This window comes from Solanum verrucosum, unplaced genomic scaffold, assembly GCF_900185275.1.
Source record: "Solanum verrucosum unplaced genomic scaffold, falcon-dt-bn FXZP01000176.1, whole genome shotgun sequence".
Taxonomy (NCBI): Eukaryota; Viridiplantae; Streptophyta; class Magnoliopsida; order Solanales; family Solanaceae; genus Solanum; species Solanum verrucosum.
Window position 1 is genome coordinate 1,061,422 of NW_026020412.1, and position 18,189 is coordinate 1,079,610.

General features: G+C 37.9%; 2 protein-coding genes across 4 annotated transcripts in view; both read left to right on the plus strand.

Moving 5' to 3' along the window:
• LOC125840706 (costars family protein) overlaps positions 1 to 18,189 on the plus strand; it is a 280,520-nt gene that overhangs the window by 204,972 nt on the left and 57,359 nt on the right. The gene's annotated exons all lie outside the window — the stretch shown is intronic.
• LOC125840696 (dynamin-related protein 3A-like) overlaps positions 1 to 18,189 on the plus strand; it is a 43,693-nt gene that overhangs the window by 9,190 nt on the left and 16,314 nt on the right. For both annotated transcript variants that reach the window (XM_049519658.1, XM_049519659.1), the window contains exons 2-4: positions 9,826 to 10,108; positions 10,188 to 10,216; positions 10,313 to 10,414. In XM_049519658.1, the coding sequence (XP_049375615.1) occupies positions 9,826 to 10,108; positions 10,188 to 10,216; positions 10,313 to 10,414 (414 nt within the window). The remainder of the gene's footprint in view (positions 1 to 9,825; positions 10,109 to 10,187; positions 10,217 to 10,312; positions 10,415 to 18,189) is intronic.

Genomic DNA, 18,189 nt, shown 5'->3' on the forward strand with positions numbered 1-18,189 from the left:
AAATTTGACATAGTACCATTCCCAACCCTACTCTTGGAAGAAATCATCCTTCATGTTGTTAATGTGTTTCCAAGGTCCCATTCCATGTGGAGCTCTCGTCTGCGTAGTGCACCAGTTTTCTGTCTTCCATATTTAGTGATAAGGACATCCTTACATAAGAATGGTGGTCGTTGGCTGTATCTCCACCATTTTATTAACAAACTCTTGTTATGTTTGCTTAAGTCTCTTATGCTTAGTCCTCTTAGTCCTCCCTGTTCCTTAGGGACAACTTTTCCCACTTCACTAGATGAAATGTATGCTCCTCATTGTTTCCCTCCCAAAGAAAGGACCGCCTCAATTTGTCCAGTTTGCTTATTACCTTAGAAGACATAGGTAGGGGTGTCAATGGTACGGTTCGGTCTATTATTTTTTTAAAATTATACCATCCCAATTTTCAGGTATTTTATAATATATAACCAAAATTAGATTTGTTAAAACCAACCGAATCATATCGGTTTCTCTTCGGTATCGGTACGATTCAATTAATTTTTTTTTTTTTTAGTTTTAAAATATCACCTTAAAATATACTACTATTAAAATATTTATTTCACAAATATGTTCTTGAAACACTTTAATTCTTCACGAAGAAGACAAGAATGTAAAACCTTGTTGCCGTACTGTTTGATCTTAAACATTTAATAGGAGTGTTTGCATAGGTTTTATTGTATTGTTTGATAGAGTATTTATTACAACATCTTTTAGTTTTAAACTTAATTAAGTAAAGACTAATTAAAAAGCAAAGACTCAAAGTCGTCTAGTCACCAGAGACCTAGGACATAGGTTATATTTATATTTGAAAAATGTTATAAAATATATAAATTTAACATACTGTCAATGTATAAGAGATATTTACATACATGTAAGGTTATTCAGTTTGGTTTGGCAATTTTTCGGTTTATTTCATATATTAGAAGGACCATCCCAATTGTTCGGGACGGTTATACACTTAAATAGAAGTCCACGGTTTTATTGAAAAAATAACATAAATTGGTTCAGTCGATTTTTCATATTCTATCGATACCCCTAGACATAGGTTCAAGGGACATATTTATTAGACCAAACAAATAGAGGAACCCTATTCCTCTCCGCAGTATTTACTCTTGAAATACTGGTAAGCCAACCAACCAGTAGAAAGAAAGTGTAAGCAAGGAATTCTATTCTTGTACCAGTCAACGATATCCCTTATTTTGATAGTTTGAATAATACCAAATCTCATGCGACTTCGTCCTCCCTTTTTGCTCATAAGTAATCTCTTCCCTATCAATTGATTGAGATGATCCAAATCTTGGAATATTGTCCAAAACACTGTTGATTAGTGTTAGCCTTCCTCCCATGGACAAGTATTGCATATGCCAGTTTCCTAACCTTTTATCCACCTGTTTTATGACCTTATTCCTGGCTTCTTTTTCTTTGTACTTTGCTCGCAGAGGCATACCTAGATAGGTTGCTGGATAAGAGCCAATTTCACATGCCATTATATTTGCTAATTCATTTAGATTGGGTGCTGTATTCACAGGATAAATCTTGCTCTTCAACATATTTATATGCAGCCCTGAAATGATTTCAAAGAGCATAATGACCAGGTTTAGGTATTGCACTTGAAGCTTTTCTGCCCCATAAAATATTAAAGTGTCATTTGCATAGAGAAGGTGAGAAACACTAATAAAGTAGTTTGGCCTGCTTTCCACCTAGAACCCCTTAATTAAATGATTTGTTACGGCTTTGTCCAACATCTTACTCAGACCCTCCATGGCTAGTAGGAATAGAAAAGTGGAGAGAGGGTTTGTCCCTCCTGTCTTATTCCTTACTGCGGAGAGAAAACACCAATTGGTGCTCTGTTTACTAGAATAGTATACTTGACAGTGGGGAGGCTATATTTAATCCATTAATCCACCTGCTCCCAAATTCCATTTGACTCAATAAAGAGAGTAAGTAAGACCAATTGGCCTTATCAAATGCCTTCTCCACATCCAGCTTGCACATAATCCCAGGCGTTCCACTCTTGAGTCTTCCATGTAGCATTTCATTGGCAATTAGAGAAGCATCAATGATCTGCCTTTTCTATAAAAAACATTTTGTTCTCCAAATACAAGCTTCCAAATCATTGTTTTTAGTCTTTCGACTAAAACTTTAGCCAGGATCTTGTAGGCACTTCCAATGAGACTAATGGTCCTGAAATCTCCGAGATTTTGAGCACATCTCTTTTTAGGGATCAGGGCAATGAAAGAGGCATTGCATGGATTTAATCATGTGGCAATGCTGATGAAAATGATTGAGAGCTCCCATAATATCTTCTTTAATGAAATCCAAGCACCGGTAAAAAGCCATTGTATAACCATCTGCAACCAGACTTTTGTCTGGAGCACAAGAGAAGCTTGCAACTTTGATCTCTTCTTTCATCAAAATTTCTCTCCAGCCATGTTTTTTCGGCTTGTGACAAGCTGTTGAGACTATTAAATCTTACTTCTAGCGTCCATTGTTCTTCCTCTATGTACAATGCTTGATAGAATCGTAGAATTCCAGCTTTGATATTGTTGTTTTCACCGACTTCATCTCCAGTTAGTAGCTTGTCAATGCGGTTAATCCTTTTCTGAGAGTTAGTTATTCTCGAAAAGAATTTGGTATTCTTGTTTCCTTTAAGCCGCAAACATCTGGACTTTTGCCTCGAGGAGATCTCCTCAATTTTAGCTATTTCATGCAACCTGAGTTTTAAGTGAAGTGATCTCTCTTTTTCAAGTTGTGCCATAAGTCTTCCTTCTACCGATTGCTCGAGGATTGATAAATCATCAAGTAGCCTACCTTTTTGAACTTCCAGCTTGTCAGAACTCTCTCTGTTCCAACCACTGATGTCCTCCTTTAGGCTCCTGAGTTCTGTAGGTTATTAACCATCGGGTAAATTTCTGTCTTCTCAGCATGACTCGAAGAAGCTCTTTCAACTTCTTCTCCAATGACTTCTTTTCGTTTCCCCTTTTTATTTCGATGGTTAGCGATAATTTGAGTGAGACAATCCTCCAAAATTTGGATTTTGAATTCAGTTCTTTGTCGAAAGCTTTTCCAGATTGCTCTTCGCACATATGTGCCTAAAAAGTGGGATCTAGCTTGTGGCATCGTCAATCATTATGAATCCACCGCACACATCATCGATAGTCTTGGATGAGTCCATAGGCCAGCCAATCAAGGGGAGCCTGTTACTATCCACGGATATGAATCTAGTTATGGGACGTTGCAAGACAATCAAAGTTAATGTTGAGTGAATTATGAGTCTGGAAAGATGTTTTCTTTTTTCTACCTATGGTGTTTGTTCGTTAAGAGAGAACCTGCAATCTCTTGAGTTTTAAGTACTCAAAAACTTGGCTAATTTTTTGCCTAATATTTCACTAAATTAAACAACACTAAAAAATACAACACTGATGGATTAACCACCATCTGAAAACAAGGAAATAACTTCCTACTACAATTGGAATGAGAAAGTGGAGGAATAACCTCTTACTACAACAATTGCTACACAAAATAGGAAAAATCAATAACTTAAAAGCCGTAGTAATCTAACTGCAAACAATTGCTATATAGAAACAAAAATAAATAACTTATAAGCTGAAGTAATCTACTTTCTAATTCCTTAAATCTTCCATGTGTATATTGTTGGTAGACTAAACTCTAAAGGAGTGCTAACATTACTCCCTCCTTCAAATCGCGCTTGTCCTCAAGCGCTAAGTGTGGAAAGTATTAGTACTTCCCCCTTTTCCAATAAATTCTTCCTCATCGTATACAATGTCGATCCAAAATAATTTCTTGCATTGATGACCTCGAGTTAATGGTTCATCACAGTTGACCCAAAGTCCCTTAAGTCGCCTTTCCTCCATTTTAGACCTGGTCTGTTTCTTCACAGATTTTGCATGTTAAGGTGAGAAATCTGACGTCTTTGATTTGCAAACATCTAACAATGGTGAACAAATGGGTTGTTCCTTGCGTTCATAAAGCCTGGATAAACTCATCACTGTAGCCAAATCTAGAGGATTATGCAACTCAACCTTAATTGCTATATAATCAGTAAGACTGTTGATATAAAATCCAATGTTTTGTAACTGTGTGAGTGTACCCGCCCGTGAAATTAACTGCTCAAATGTTTCTTGGTAATCTGCCACAGACCTGATCTAGTGTAACGTAGCCAATTCTCCCAATTTTTGACTTTTGATTGGTGGCCCAAAACAAAGGTTACAATGATGTTTGAAGTTAGCCCAAGACGGCTAAGACAAATCTGTCTCTAGTTGAAGAAACCAAAGTTGTGCATTGCCCTCCAAATGAAAAGAAACAAGCCCAACCTTTTCTTCTTTCAGAGTTTGTTGGTGTCAAAAGAAGTGCACACATTTGTTCAACCATCCCAAAGGGTCCTCTTGGCCATTAAATCGTGGGAAATCCAACTTTGTATGTTGAGGAATGATGAAACTTCCTCCTGCCACTAATTTTACCCTTCCAACCTTGATTTTGACTATGTTCAGTTGAATCAGAATCATATCTTCGAATTTGCTAAATCCTGTGTGAGTCCATCAAAGTAAGCATTTGTTGCTTTAATGTCCATCAAAGCAAGCATTTGTTGCTTCATGTCTGGCTAAATTGGCTGCACGTTCTTCTTGGAACAAGTTCACCAATTGTGCTAGTTGATGTTGAATTTAGGCTCCCATAACTCCCGGCTATGATACCGAGTTGTTACTATCCCTTGTTATGGATCTAGTTATGGGACGTTTCAAGACAAAATCAGAGTTAATGTTATGTGAATTAGGAGTCTGGAAAGAGGTTTCTTTTTTCTACCTATGGTGCTGGTTCATTAAGAGAGAACCTGCAATCTCTTGAGTTTGAGGTACTCAAAAACTTGACTAATTTTCTGCTTATTATTTCACTAAATTCAAATAACACTAAGGGACTGTTTGGAAGGCCACCCTGGTAATTGAATTTGGTGTAATTGAGTGTAATTACACCGTCTGTCCTGTTTGGTTGGCCATGTAATTACCTAGTTAGCATGTAATTGGGTGTAATTGGCAATGGGTAATTACCCTCTCCAATTCACGGGGGAGGCTGTGAATTGTTGGTTATTACATGGTGTAATTACAAATTGATTACTTTTTAATTTCTTCCCCTTTTACTTTTTTCGTTTTAATGTATTTTTTATTTATTTATATTTTAAATTATTTTTAAAATTTTATCATTCTAATGTTCTCTAAAAATATTTTATTTTTATTTAATATTATTTATATTTCATTTCCTTCTCATTCTCAACCTTTACTTCATGTGATTCCATGCAATTTTTTTGTATTATCTAAAAAAATTCATTAGTATAATTTTATTAGTATTCTAATTTTAAAATTAAAGTATAATTCATTATTGAATAAAGTTATGGACTTATGTTTTTCTTTTCTTTTAAATCATATTTATGTATGTTATGTTGAAATTTGACATAAGAGTATTATGTTAAATTTTTTGTTTTGAATTTAGAACTTATGTTGTATTTTCAATTTCATTTGTTTTAGGAGTATTGACTTGGTATTTTACATTGCAAGCTATTTTTTAAAGTTAGACTTGATAGATTATTTTTTTGTCAAATTTTTATTATTTTATGACATGATATTTATAATATTAATCTTTTTGTCAAACATGCATTTCATAGTGTTAATGGAAATTTTGTACTTTTAGTTTTTATGATTTTTTAAATTAAAATATACTAAATTGAAAAATATAAATCAATTATTTTTTATACTATTAGTTAAAAACATATGTTTATTAATTAATATATTTTTAAAAGACAATATATCTTAAATATTCAATTTATTAATATCATTTATAAAAGTCCTTATTTGTCTAATAAATTTTTTAAATTTTAAATAAATTTTTAAAATTCAATATAACCTTGTGATTACACTTGTACAACCAAACAATACACTTGTAATTACACCATAATTACACTATGGTAAACAAGCAGGTCAACGTAATTACTAGGCTGGTAATTACACCAATTCCAATTACCTGGTGGCTTTCCAAACAGACCCTAAGTACAACACTGGTGGATTAACCACCCATCTGAAGACAAGGAAATAACTTCGTACTACAGCTGAAATGAGAAAGTGGAGGAATAACCTCCTTACTGCAACAACTGCCACATAGAAATAGGAAAAATAACTAACTTAAAAGCTGTAGTAATCTACTGCAAACAATTGCTACACAGAAATAGAAATAAATAACTTATAAGTTGAAGTAATCTACTTTCTAATTTCCTTAAATCTTCCATGTGTAAACCATTGGTAGACTAAAGTGGTGCTAACAGAGCCCAAAAGCTTTGATCCATTTATGACCTGATTCCCTCTTCGTTGATGCTGCCACAGATTCTGGCGAACACCAATCAAGCGTCAAATGTCATTCATTCCAAAACCAATCCTCTGCTTTTACTCTCGATTCTTCTTGCCTGGATGGAAATTCAAAGAGGAAGTTGTGGGATATGGGAGACTCGTAGTCTTGCTATTACTTGTCTCCTCTTAACGAACCTGGGTTTGGATTATTTCAGCTTTGGGTCTATGATTGAAAGGATCATTGAAGTATCCCACAAGACACTTTGAAATGAAGGAGCTGCTTTCGTGCAAATTCTTAAGATTGTCTGGTAGTTCTTTTTGCAACAGTGGCCAAGAGGAGATCTGTGCGGCATCTAAGGACTTCTCCCAAATGTTTGAGATTATTTCGAACTTGTTGCGTGTGGCTTCACCCAACCAATTTAATATTTTCCTTGATATGTCATCGCAACCCCCACTGTAATAAGCTTCTGGAATTATAATGCCTTTTCTTCTTTCCCCTGCTATTGTTCCAACTCTGAGGTATCTGCCATATATGTTAAAATTTTGGTACACCCTGTAAATGTAAGATTGAATCTTTCTCCCCCATCTCCTGTAAAGATTCCCCTGACCTCTTGATGCCTGCTGCATTTGGGTGCATACCCATCTGAGATTTTCCTTGTCTATCTTGACCTGGCTAGTGAATTTGCGACCTCGTTCTACCCATACAAACTATCTATTTGCACCCCTCCCTTCTTCAAAGATTTTGAATGACTTATCACCTGAGACGAAAAGTATCTTCCCTCCCATTTCCGGAGAAAAAGATCTCATATTAAAGGAAGAAAAAATAGATAATAAAACCTCAAACAGCTCTTTCCAGACATCTACTTGTTGAATCAGCAACATGAGGCCACTGTGCAAGAAGTTTAGTCCATCCATGGATGGAACTTAACATACACAAGGATGATACAAGACTGGGAGGTGGCTAGACTAGCTGAATTTTATGGCACCCTGGACCATTTTGGAGGATTGAAAGAGGGAGAAGACACTCTTAGGTGGATTCATCACAGCAAAGGTATCTTCACAGTTAGCTCTACCTACAAGAACTTGAATCAAATGGGGACTCAACTCAGATTTTTGCCTTGGAAGCTTATGTGGAAAGTCAAAATTCCATATAAGGTGGCAGTCTTTACTTGGTTGGTAGTTAAAGAGGCGGTACTAACACAGGAGAATCTAATGAAGAGGGGAATACATATGTGTCGTAGATGTTTTTTTTGTGAGCAACAGGCAGAGACAATCAACCATCTGTTTCTTCATTGCAAGGTGGTTAGACAATTGTAGCACTTATTTACTAGCTTCAGGGGCACAAACTGGACCATGCCACAAAGGGCAAGTCAGGCTATAGAAAGCTGGAACATTGAAGGTAGTGGCAGTACAGACCAAAGCAGATGGAGAATTGTCCCAACAGTGATTTGGTGGACCATATGGAAGGAGAGAAATATGAGATGCTTTGAGAGTATTAGTAGTCCTTTACACAGGATTAAAATGAATTGCATAATCACTTTTTGCTATTGATGTAGTTCGGAGTATGTAGATGATCCTATAGCTGTTATAGATATCCTAGGTTCTTTGTAAGATGAAGTAGGATCTAGTTTAGTTTTGTTTTGAGTACACACAACTGTATGTAGCTCCATGATGTAAATTTGGGATCCCAGTGCTGAAGATTAATACACAAAACTGTTACCTTTGTAAAAAAAAATAGATAATAAAACAGTAAACACAGAAGGTGAAAGACTTGTGTTAGGAAGATAGAGGTTCAGATTCCGGCGACGGCATTGGAAAGGGACTTCCTATAATCCTAGAAAATAGGAGAGAGAGTATTTTGGGTTTCGTGCTTGAGAGAAAACATTACCCATTTCATCAGGCTTCCGTTTATTTGCAAGGAATTGTTATTTTGCCTCTGTCATTCTTTATATACTATGCTCATTATTTTACTTTTTACATACCTTTACTTTTGAATGGAGTTTACTTCAGTCATTAGATAATGAAGTTAAAAAGTGAGAGAAGTGGAGATTACCTTGAGGGCAGTGTTTTGGACGGCGAGAGGTGACAAGGGCCTGCCTCTCCACACGGCGAGGCGCTCACCTTTTTGAATTGAGGCGCCAATTAATGCAAAAAAATGTAAAATATTTAATAGCATATATAAATATCCAAAATCTCAATAACAATAACATTCATTAGCAATGTCCCTCTTTTTGTTAGCATCTCACGTCATTGAATTCACTATTTATGGACAAATAAATACTATATTAATTAGTATAAAACTAAATTAAGTAGGGAAGAAATAATTATAGAAGAATCAAATTTTTTTTTTTTTTAAATATAGGCAGATTCCAGCCCAGTGAGCATAGCACTACAGTCTACCACAGAAGTACAAAACCAAGCATAGTCCCAAACTCTAAATACTGAAAAACAGAGTAGTTCCACCCAAAAAAAAATAGAGTAGTTCCACAAAAAAAAAACAGAGTAGAGACTAGAGAGTAGAGAAGAAGAAGAAAAGAAGAGAAGAACTAGAAGAGAAGAAGAGAAGAACTAGAGGTAAGATTTCGTACCTGAGAAGGAGCAGCAGTCGCGATTGCGATTCGCGAAGAAGAAGTCTCCACGAAGGAGAAGCAATCGCTAAATAGGAGGAGAAGAGGAGGAGCGTCTTGCGAAGGTCAAGTTTGCAAAAATACCCAAAAAAAACCCTAATTTTGGCTTTTATTTATTAAGTCAGACCTTAAAAAAAATAAAAAAATAAAAAGGCGACGCCTATTGCATCGCCACACCACGTCATCTTACGCCTTTCTGTCGCCATGGCACGCCTTTCTGAAGTCGCCTCGCCTCGCCGTAAAAGGCGATGACCCCTCTCCTCACCTCGCCTTGTCGCCAAAGGCGAAAGGCGAAAGGCGAGCGCCTTTCATAACACTGCTTGAGGGGGACAAGATATACTCTAATTACAAAAATCAGTAGGTCAATGCGTTTAATTGTAGAGTGGAGGTAGCATCTCCGTGAGATAGAGAATAAAGAGGGTATTTTATCTGCTCATGTAACACAATCTAATTCAGAAATTTCACTCAATTGACCATGTTTTGCTATATATACTATTACAGTAGCAGGATCACTATAACTGACACCATTGAGTTGAACGCGATAAGGTTACATAAGTCAGTTTTGAAGGACTGTATGTGAGTTTGCTGTGGAAATATCTGCATTTTAGGTTTTTCTGTTTGCATAGTGGGTTTTGGTAACATAACATCCAGTAGCAAGTATTGCATGAGTGGGACACTTGAAAACGAGACATCTCAATTTGTTTTATGTATGTTTTTGTTTTCTCATGCACTTAAGTAATTTCTTCATTTTTTTTTCTGAGACTGAAAACAGTTAAATAATTTCTTCACATCCCCAACTACTACTTTATGATTGGCTTTAGGCAGAGACAGAGCGGGAAGCGGGAGTGAATAAGGGTGTTTCAGATAAGCAGATACGTTTGAAGATTTTCTCACCAAATGTTCTTGATATTACTCTTGTGGATTTGCCGGGCATAACAAAGGTCCCTGTTGGTGACCAGCCTTCTGATATTGAAGCCCGAATCAGAACTATGATAATGTCTTATATTAAACTTCCAAGCTGCTTAATACTAGCTGTAACACCTGCTAATGCTGACTTAGCCAACTCAGATGCTCTTCAGATTGCTGGAAATGCTGACCCGGATGGTATGTCCCAACTATATGATTTCTCTAGGTGATTTTAGTTGCCTCTGAGGTTCTCTTATTTGAGGGTTTCTTCTTGCAGGTTATCGGACCATTGGAGTAATCACAAAGGTCAGATTGATTGAAAATAAAATTCTTTTCTTTTGTGTGTTATGTGTTTGTATTCATTGTTGGTTTTCGTTGACCGAATTTTCTTTCTTTCCTCAGTTGGACATCATGGATAGGGGCACTGATGCTCGTAACTTTTTACTTGGAAAAGTGATACCCCTTCGTCTTGGTTATATTGGCGTTGTGAATCGCAGCCAGGAGGTAATATTCAACTTGACATTATGGAAAAATAGTTAAACTTGTTAGCGTGATTTTATTGCAGATGGGCCAGTTAACTTGTCTTCATAAACTATAGTATCATTTCCATTTAGAACAGTTTCTTGATTTGAGCTCCCTTGGAGATTTCATGTTTATGTTTTGGAGTTTCTCTTCATTTTGTACCTATTATTTTCACAACTTCTATTTTACAGGCATTTGACATGTTTCTATTCCGTCTTTGTAGTGGCATTTCCGCTCCATGTTCTCTAACTAGCCCATTTGTCCTCATTCATTAGCAATTTTTCTTTAGGGCTGTGGTTTCTTCCTTGATAGTGCTTGTGTTCATTCTTGTGATATTTTAACTGATATCTTTACTTGGTGCCTTGACCTGTTGTCTAGGTCTCCTCAGCATTACGGTAGTTTAAACTTTAGGCGAAGAGATGCTAGGTTTAAAAGTATGGTGCTTTACACGTGATTCAAAACTTTCATCCTAGTAATCTCTTCAACATGATACTATAATTTTTTTTCTTTGAAACTGATCTGGTTTGATATGATTATAAACCCTATGCAACTATCCGTTAAAAAAAAAAATCCTATGCAGCTAATTGTGTATATTGATTGACAATATTCGGTAACGTCGGCAGTATAATTATGTGTCAAATACTTTTAATTGCATACTTTCTTTCAGTCTGAAGATTCATCACTATTAAGGTCGTATTCTCACGTAGTAGTAACTTGGTGTTTGGCTTCTAGCATTATATTTGCTTTTTCTTTATTATAACATTGCATATGGTTCCCTTTTTTTTTGCGGGGGAGGGGGGTGGGGGGGAAGGGGGGGAATATGGTTAAACACACAAGTGCTAGAAGTAACTTGGTGTTTGGCTTCTAGCATTATATTTGCTTTTTCTTTATTATAACATTGCATATGGTTCCCTTTTTTTTTGCGGGGGAGGGGGTGGGGGGGAAGGGGGGGAATATGGTTAAACACACAAGTGCTAGAACGAAGCAACAAATGAAATGAACGATAATGAAGTTTAGAAGGATGTACAAAATGCCTAACAATAAGGCTCTTTTGTAGGGGTAAAAACTATAGACCTTTTCGTTTGGATGACTGTGGTGTCTGAACCAGCTTGGGCACTCCTCAACTGTTCTTTTGGGTATTTGCTATTTCCCAGCGGAGCAAGCATTCGGTGACTCGTTGAACCTTGACTGAGGTTTTCACCGAATTCATTGACGGCTAGGCCATACCCTTGGAGGCAGTAATAACCATGCCAACTCTTTGATCCCACTTATGCACGCCCTTTGTTGTACCTATAGGGAAGAAATATAAGGCATTTTAATTTCAGCTTATGTGTAGGCAAAATAAGGTCACTGAAGCCTTGGTGGACAGAGTTACCTGGTATCTTGCCGGCGGGAGGTAGCAAGTACCTGTCGAATTAGTCGAGGTGCGCAAAAAATAGCTTGGATGCTACAGTTATATCTCACACCTATTAAAGTTTATGTGATTTTAACGTTTGTATAAATTGATTGGGAACACACGTGTCGAGAAACTAATATACATGTGTGTGTATTCACAATCCGTCATGTACATGCATGTTTGTATCTATATCTATTACAATACTATTCTAAACGTGGGAAGATTAAAATGAGAAGTTGATTGGCCAAAGTGTCCATATAAAGCTCAATGTCCTTTTTATCCTTTGAATTTATGTTACTTCAAGAATTCACATACTAATTAACAATTCTTTTTTTACTAAAAATATAATAATAAATTAATAACTTTTAGTTATTATTCTAATTAATATGAAGAACATGGAAAGGTAATACTATTTATCTATCCCTTTGAACAAGAGATAAGAAATATCAACAAAATTCTTTCGAAAATATATTTAGATTATTGAAGCTTGCATTATGCTCCCAGGCACCAATCCCGAGGTCTTTTAACCCCCAACCAGACTCTTTTTCCCCCCCTCCGGTGGTCAGAAACCTACCAGTCCCTTCTTCCTTTCTTTCCAAGCTTTAGTCGATGGAGAATATCATATACTTCGCAGTGGGTTTCAAATCCTTTGACATCGAAAAGATCTCAGGGATGACAGGGATTTGGTACGAGTGGACTGAAAGAAACAGAAAAACCATTACAAGGACTTCCTTCAGCAAGAGATCCATGGAATGGATAGTCCAAATTCTCAGAGAAGCATCTAAGACGCAAGGAAACATAGTTCGTAGATGGAAGAAGACAGAAGCTTTGTCGGAGATCTTTTGTGCGCGGAACTACAATAAGTTTGGAAGATACATCAGCCTTATAAATTTAAGGGGGAAAAGGAAATCAGTTCTCATTATTCCAGAAATGACTCTCAACTCTGGATGGGTGGATAAAGCAGAGAAGCTGACAAGATTCATTAGCACACACAGGATGAAAAATGTCATTGAGGAATATAGGCTAACTGATAGCAATATTCCTCATGCAGAGATAGTCAGAAGCTTTAAATGGGCAAACAGAGATGGGAAAGACTCGAAGGTTGACTTTACAGTTAAAAATGGAGGAGTAATCAGCATTAAAGACTCCTTAATAACTCAAAATGAAGTTTTGAAGAGAAGTTTGGTGGGTGAATTTAATGCCTCTGTAGTCCTCTCTGAAGTCAGAAGGTGGGCTTCTAGTCTCTGGAAACAAGCACACGACTTAAATATTTATGAAATGGGGAATGGAATGTTTCTGTTTGAATTTAATTCAAAAATGACTGCAGAACAGGTCATGGAGGGGGATTGGCACTGGTTGAAAACTCCAATAAGGCTACAATGGTGGAATCCCTTAAGTGGAACCATTGAGAAGAAGAATGGGCCTGACACAACCTGGGTCAAGATAGTGGGGCTCCCACTCCACCTATGGACTCACAAGGTCTTCAAATCAGTAGGTGACCACTGCGGGGGATGGGTCGAAACAGAGGAGGAAACAAGTATTCGCAATCATCTGAAATGGGCAAGACTCAGGATCCGTGGTGACGGCAGTAACATTCCGAGGGAGATAAAGATCGAAAATGGTGGACTGGTCTTCACGATGCAAATCTAGGTCGAAACTCCGGTGAAAGTGGAGGCCGGAGAAGATAAGCAAAATAGGTCCTTTAACCAACAGATATTGGGGGATAATCCAATGGGTAAAAGGTCTGATGAGGCTATGAGGCTACAGATATAGTACAGGGGGACAAGGCTAGGGTTGAGTCAAACCCTAGGCCATGTGCAATTGCTGGCACTAGTGGGGTCCAACAACTTTTGTCTTTAACTAATAAAGCACAAATTCAATCTGTTGAAAGAGAAATATTGGGCCCAAAAGAATCATTGGGCCATAACCCTACTGAAGTGAATTTAACCCCACTTATTTTAAAGGGAAAGTCACGTGAGGCACATGAGGATTCACTTAGTGGACTTAAAAACATAAAAGAACTAGCTTCACAGTTCTTAGAAGCCTTCAGAGCTTGGGAGTTCTCTCCAGATTTAAATGTGACGGAGAACATGGCATCACAAGTAGCACCGGAGGAAAATTCTCTCATGCAAGCTAAGGAAAGGATAGAATCCAGCATAAATAACGACATGAGCAGAAGAGCTGAGAATGAGTACATATCTATGGATCAGACTCCACCAGAAACAAGGGAGACAGACTTGCAGATTCAGCAAATATTATATGCAGAACCAGTGGCCATGCAAAATTTGGCTGAATCAGAAACAACTGAGATTGAAGCACCAAGCTGGGTGAACTCACACATACTGGAACTGAGCAACACCTATGGGGTAGCCTTTGAGGGGTTTGAGAAGGAAGCACTAGCATTGCTCATGAGAATTGATGAGAGGAAATCGATGCTAGACAACAAAGGGAAAGAAATAACCACCACAACTCCAAAGAGCAGGGGGATAGGGAAAAATGAACTTAAGAACCTTCAATCTAGCCTAAACAAAGAGGTGGATGGGATCAGAAACAGGGGAAGGGTGCTCAGTTTAACATTTAAATGAATATAAAACTTCTCTCATGGAACGTAAGGGGTCTTAACAACATCTCCAACAAGAATATTGTTAAGACATGTTTGCAGAAATGGAAAGTGGATGTGGTTTGTCTTCAGGAGACAAAGTTAAATAAAGGAATAGAGGAGATTGCTAAACAGTTATGGGCATGTAGATGGATGAGATGCGGCTACATAGAAGCAGATGGAAGCAAGGGGGGAATCCTAATCATGTGGGATAGTAGAACATGGGCAGGCACAAAGGTGGAGGAGGGGAACTACTCAATTACTTACAAGTTTGAATCAATACAAAACTCTTTCTCATGGTTCTTTACTGGAGTATACGGCCCACATAGCAGAAGTGAGAAGTTAGAGTGTTGGGAGGAAATGGCAGCAATGAAGGAACTGAGTGAAGGCCCCTGGGTCACCAGCGGGGACTTTAACACAGTCAGACACATGGAAGAAAGAAGAGGGTGCACTAGAGTCACCAATATCATGACTGATTTCTCCAAGTGGATTGAAGACTTGGAATTACATGATCCAGAACTATTTGGGGGGAAATACACTTGGTTCAGAGGATCCTATCACCAAAGTGGTGCAAGACTTGACAGATTCCTATACTCCATGGAGTGGGAGGAGTGTTTCAAAAATATCAAACAGAGCATCCTGCCTAGAACAGTCTCTGATCACAGCCCAGTACTATTAGAATGTGGGAACTGGGAACATAGGCAATCCTATTTTAAATTTGAAAACTGGTGGCTCAAAGTGGATGGTTTCAAGGAGATGGTGCAGGGGTGGTGGAGTGGCTTTGTTGTAGAAGGGTGCCCTGACTACAGACTTAACAACAAGCTAAAGATGCTGAAACAAAAGTTGAAAGAATGGAGCAAACAAACCTTCAATGAAAGAACCAGAAGGAAAAATAGCCTACTAGAAGAATTGTCTGAGTTGGACAAAATCCAAGAAGAAAGAGAACTGTTTGAAGATGAAGTGTTGATAAGAGCAACAATACTTGTGGAGCTGGAAGTATTAGCAAAGCAAGAAGAAGCCAGCTGGAGGCAGAAATCCAGAGCTTTGTGGTTGAAACAAGGAGACAATAATACTAAATTTTTTCAAAGAGTAGCTACAGCCCGCAGGAGATATAACACAATTGACAAACTATTGGTGAGAGGTGAGGAAACCCAGGATCCTAAAGAAATTAAGGAAGCCATGATTGAATTTTACTCCAAGCTCTACACAGAACCTGAACCATGGAGACCTTCCTTTGAATTTAGAGGATGCCCAACAGTCTTAGCTGAAAAAAATAGTGGTTGCAAAGGCCTTTCACAGAAGAAAAAGTACTACAGACCATTAAGTAGTGTGATGGTGACAAAGCTCCAGGTCCTGATGGTTACACCATATCTTTCTTCAAGGAGTGTTGGGATATTCTTAAGGAAGATCTCATGCATACTATCCACAATTTCCACATGAGGAGCTTCTTTGAGAAATCCTTTAATGCTACTTTCATAGCTTTGATCCCAAAGAAACCTGAGGCAATGGAATTAAAGGATTTCAAACCGATCAGCTTAATTGGAGTGGTGTACAAGATCATTTCTAAGCTAATCACCGAAAGATTGAAAATAGTTATAGGGAAGCTGGTTGATGGAAATCAAATGGCATTCTTGAAAGGAAGGCAAATCATGGATGCTGCTCTGCTGGCTAATGAAATGGTTGACTCTAGGGTAAAACAGAAGAAACCAGGCATCCTATGCAAGCTAGATATTGAAAAGGCTTATGATCATGTTAATTGGAATTTTTTGCTAAAAATTCTGAAAGACATGGGTTTTGGAGAGAAATGGATTGGCTGGATACAGTATTGCATCTCAAATGTAAGATTCTCACTCATTATAAATGGTAAGCCTGAAGGATTTTTTCAATCGCATAGAGGTCTTAGACAGGGAGACCCTATGTCACCTTTTTTGTTCCTATTAACTATGGAGGGTCTGAACCACATGTTCAGAACAGCAAAGGTAAATGGTTGGATAAAAGGGTTCAATGCTCAAATAGGGAGAGGTGATGATCTGGAAATTACACATCTTTTCTATGCAGATGATGCCCTGGTTTTTTGTGAAGCAGAAGTGGCACAAATCAGACACTTGAGAGCAATCCTTACAATATTTGAGGGCATTTCAGGGCTTCATGTTAACTAGTCGAAAAGTTTCCTCTTCCCAATTAATCAGGTAGACAATATACAAAGTCTAGCTGAGAATTTGGTATGTCAGATAGCTTCTCTGCCCACGAAGTACCTGGGGTTGCCTTTGGGGGCCAAAAATAAGGAGTTGGAGGTATGGAATGAGGTGATGGAGAGATGTGAGAAAAGACTCTCAAGATGGAAAAGCCAGTACCTATCACTGGGGGGTAGGTTGACTCTCATCAAGTCAGTTTTAGATGGGTTACCTACCTACATGTTGAGTCTATTTCCAATACCCAAGAGCATTGTGAAGAAAATCAACAGAATGAGGAGATCCTTCATTTGGCAAGGGAACAAAGAGAAGAAAGGCTACAACCTGGTGAAATGGGAGACACTCACTTTGAGCAGAAAACAAGGTGGCCTTGGCATGAGAAATCTTAGCATCCAGAATAATTGCTTGCTACAAAAATGGCTATGGAGATTCTGTACTGAAGATGGAGCCCTATGGAGAAGATTCATAGCAGGGAAATATGGCTTGTTTAGCCAATGGACCACTGAGGAGGTGATGGGGTCGTTTGGATGCTGTGTGTGGAAGACCATCAGAAGGTTGTGGCCACAGTTCAATAACAATATTTATATTAGTGTGGGCAATGGTCTGAAAACAGATTTCTGGAATGAAATCTGGAAAGGGGATGATAGCCTGAGGAACTTATTCCCAAACCTCTACACCTTGAGCTTACAAAGATCTGCTACTGTTGCTCAAGTATGGAGCCAACAAGGGTGGAACTTAGTGTTCAGGAGGGCTTTGAATGACTGGGAAATTGAGGATGTGGCCAAGCTACTAGAGGTGCTAAACACCCCTCCAGCCATATCTCAAAGAAAGGATAAACCAATTTGGAAGTTACATAGCAAAGGAATGTTCACAGTCAAATCATGCTACTGGAGGATAAATGTCAATCAGTCAGTGACTAAAAAATGGCCTTGGAAGCTAGTGTGGAAGACAAGAAGCCCATTAAAAGTAGCATGTTTTGTTTGGTTGGTCATAAGAAAAGCTTGCCTTACACATGAGGCATTACAAAAAAGGGGGATGCAGTTTTGCTCAAGATGCTTTATGTGTGAGCAGAAAGTAGAAGTAAATAATCATTTGTTCATTCACTGTAAAGCAGCTTCAAAATTGTGGAATATGTTTTTGTGTATACTAGGGGTTAGCTGGGTGATGCCAAAGACAACCATGGAGCTCCTTAATAGCTGGACAAGAATTGGCAACAGAGGGAAAAGTGAAGATTGGTGGAAGACTATTCCAGCCTGTATATGGTGGACTCTATGGAAAGAAAGGAATGCTAGGTGTTTTGAAGGACAAAATGATAGTTTTCAGAAGATAGAAATGAAATGTTTAAGTCTTTTATTTTTTTGGTGTAAGCAAGAGTTGGTAGGGGAAAGCATAGAGATGGTCGATTTTAAAGGAAACTTGTAATTCCATATGGCTTTTTGAGGGTGTGCCCACCACCCTGTGGGATGTAAGTTTCCAATTCATCATCCCTTGGATGATGAATTTTTTGTGAATACAAAGTTACCCTTATCTCAAAAAAAAAAAGAAATAATGAATTGGCAGCTACTCAATT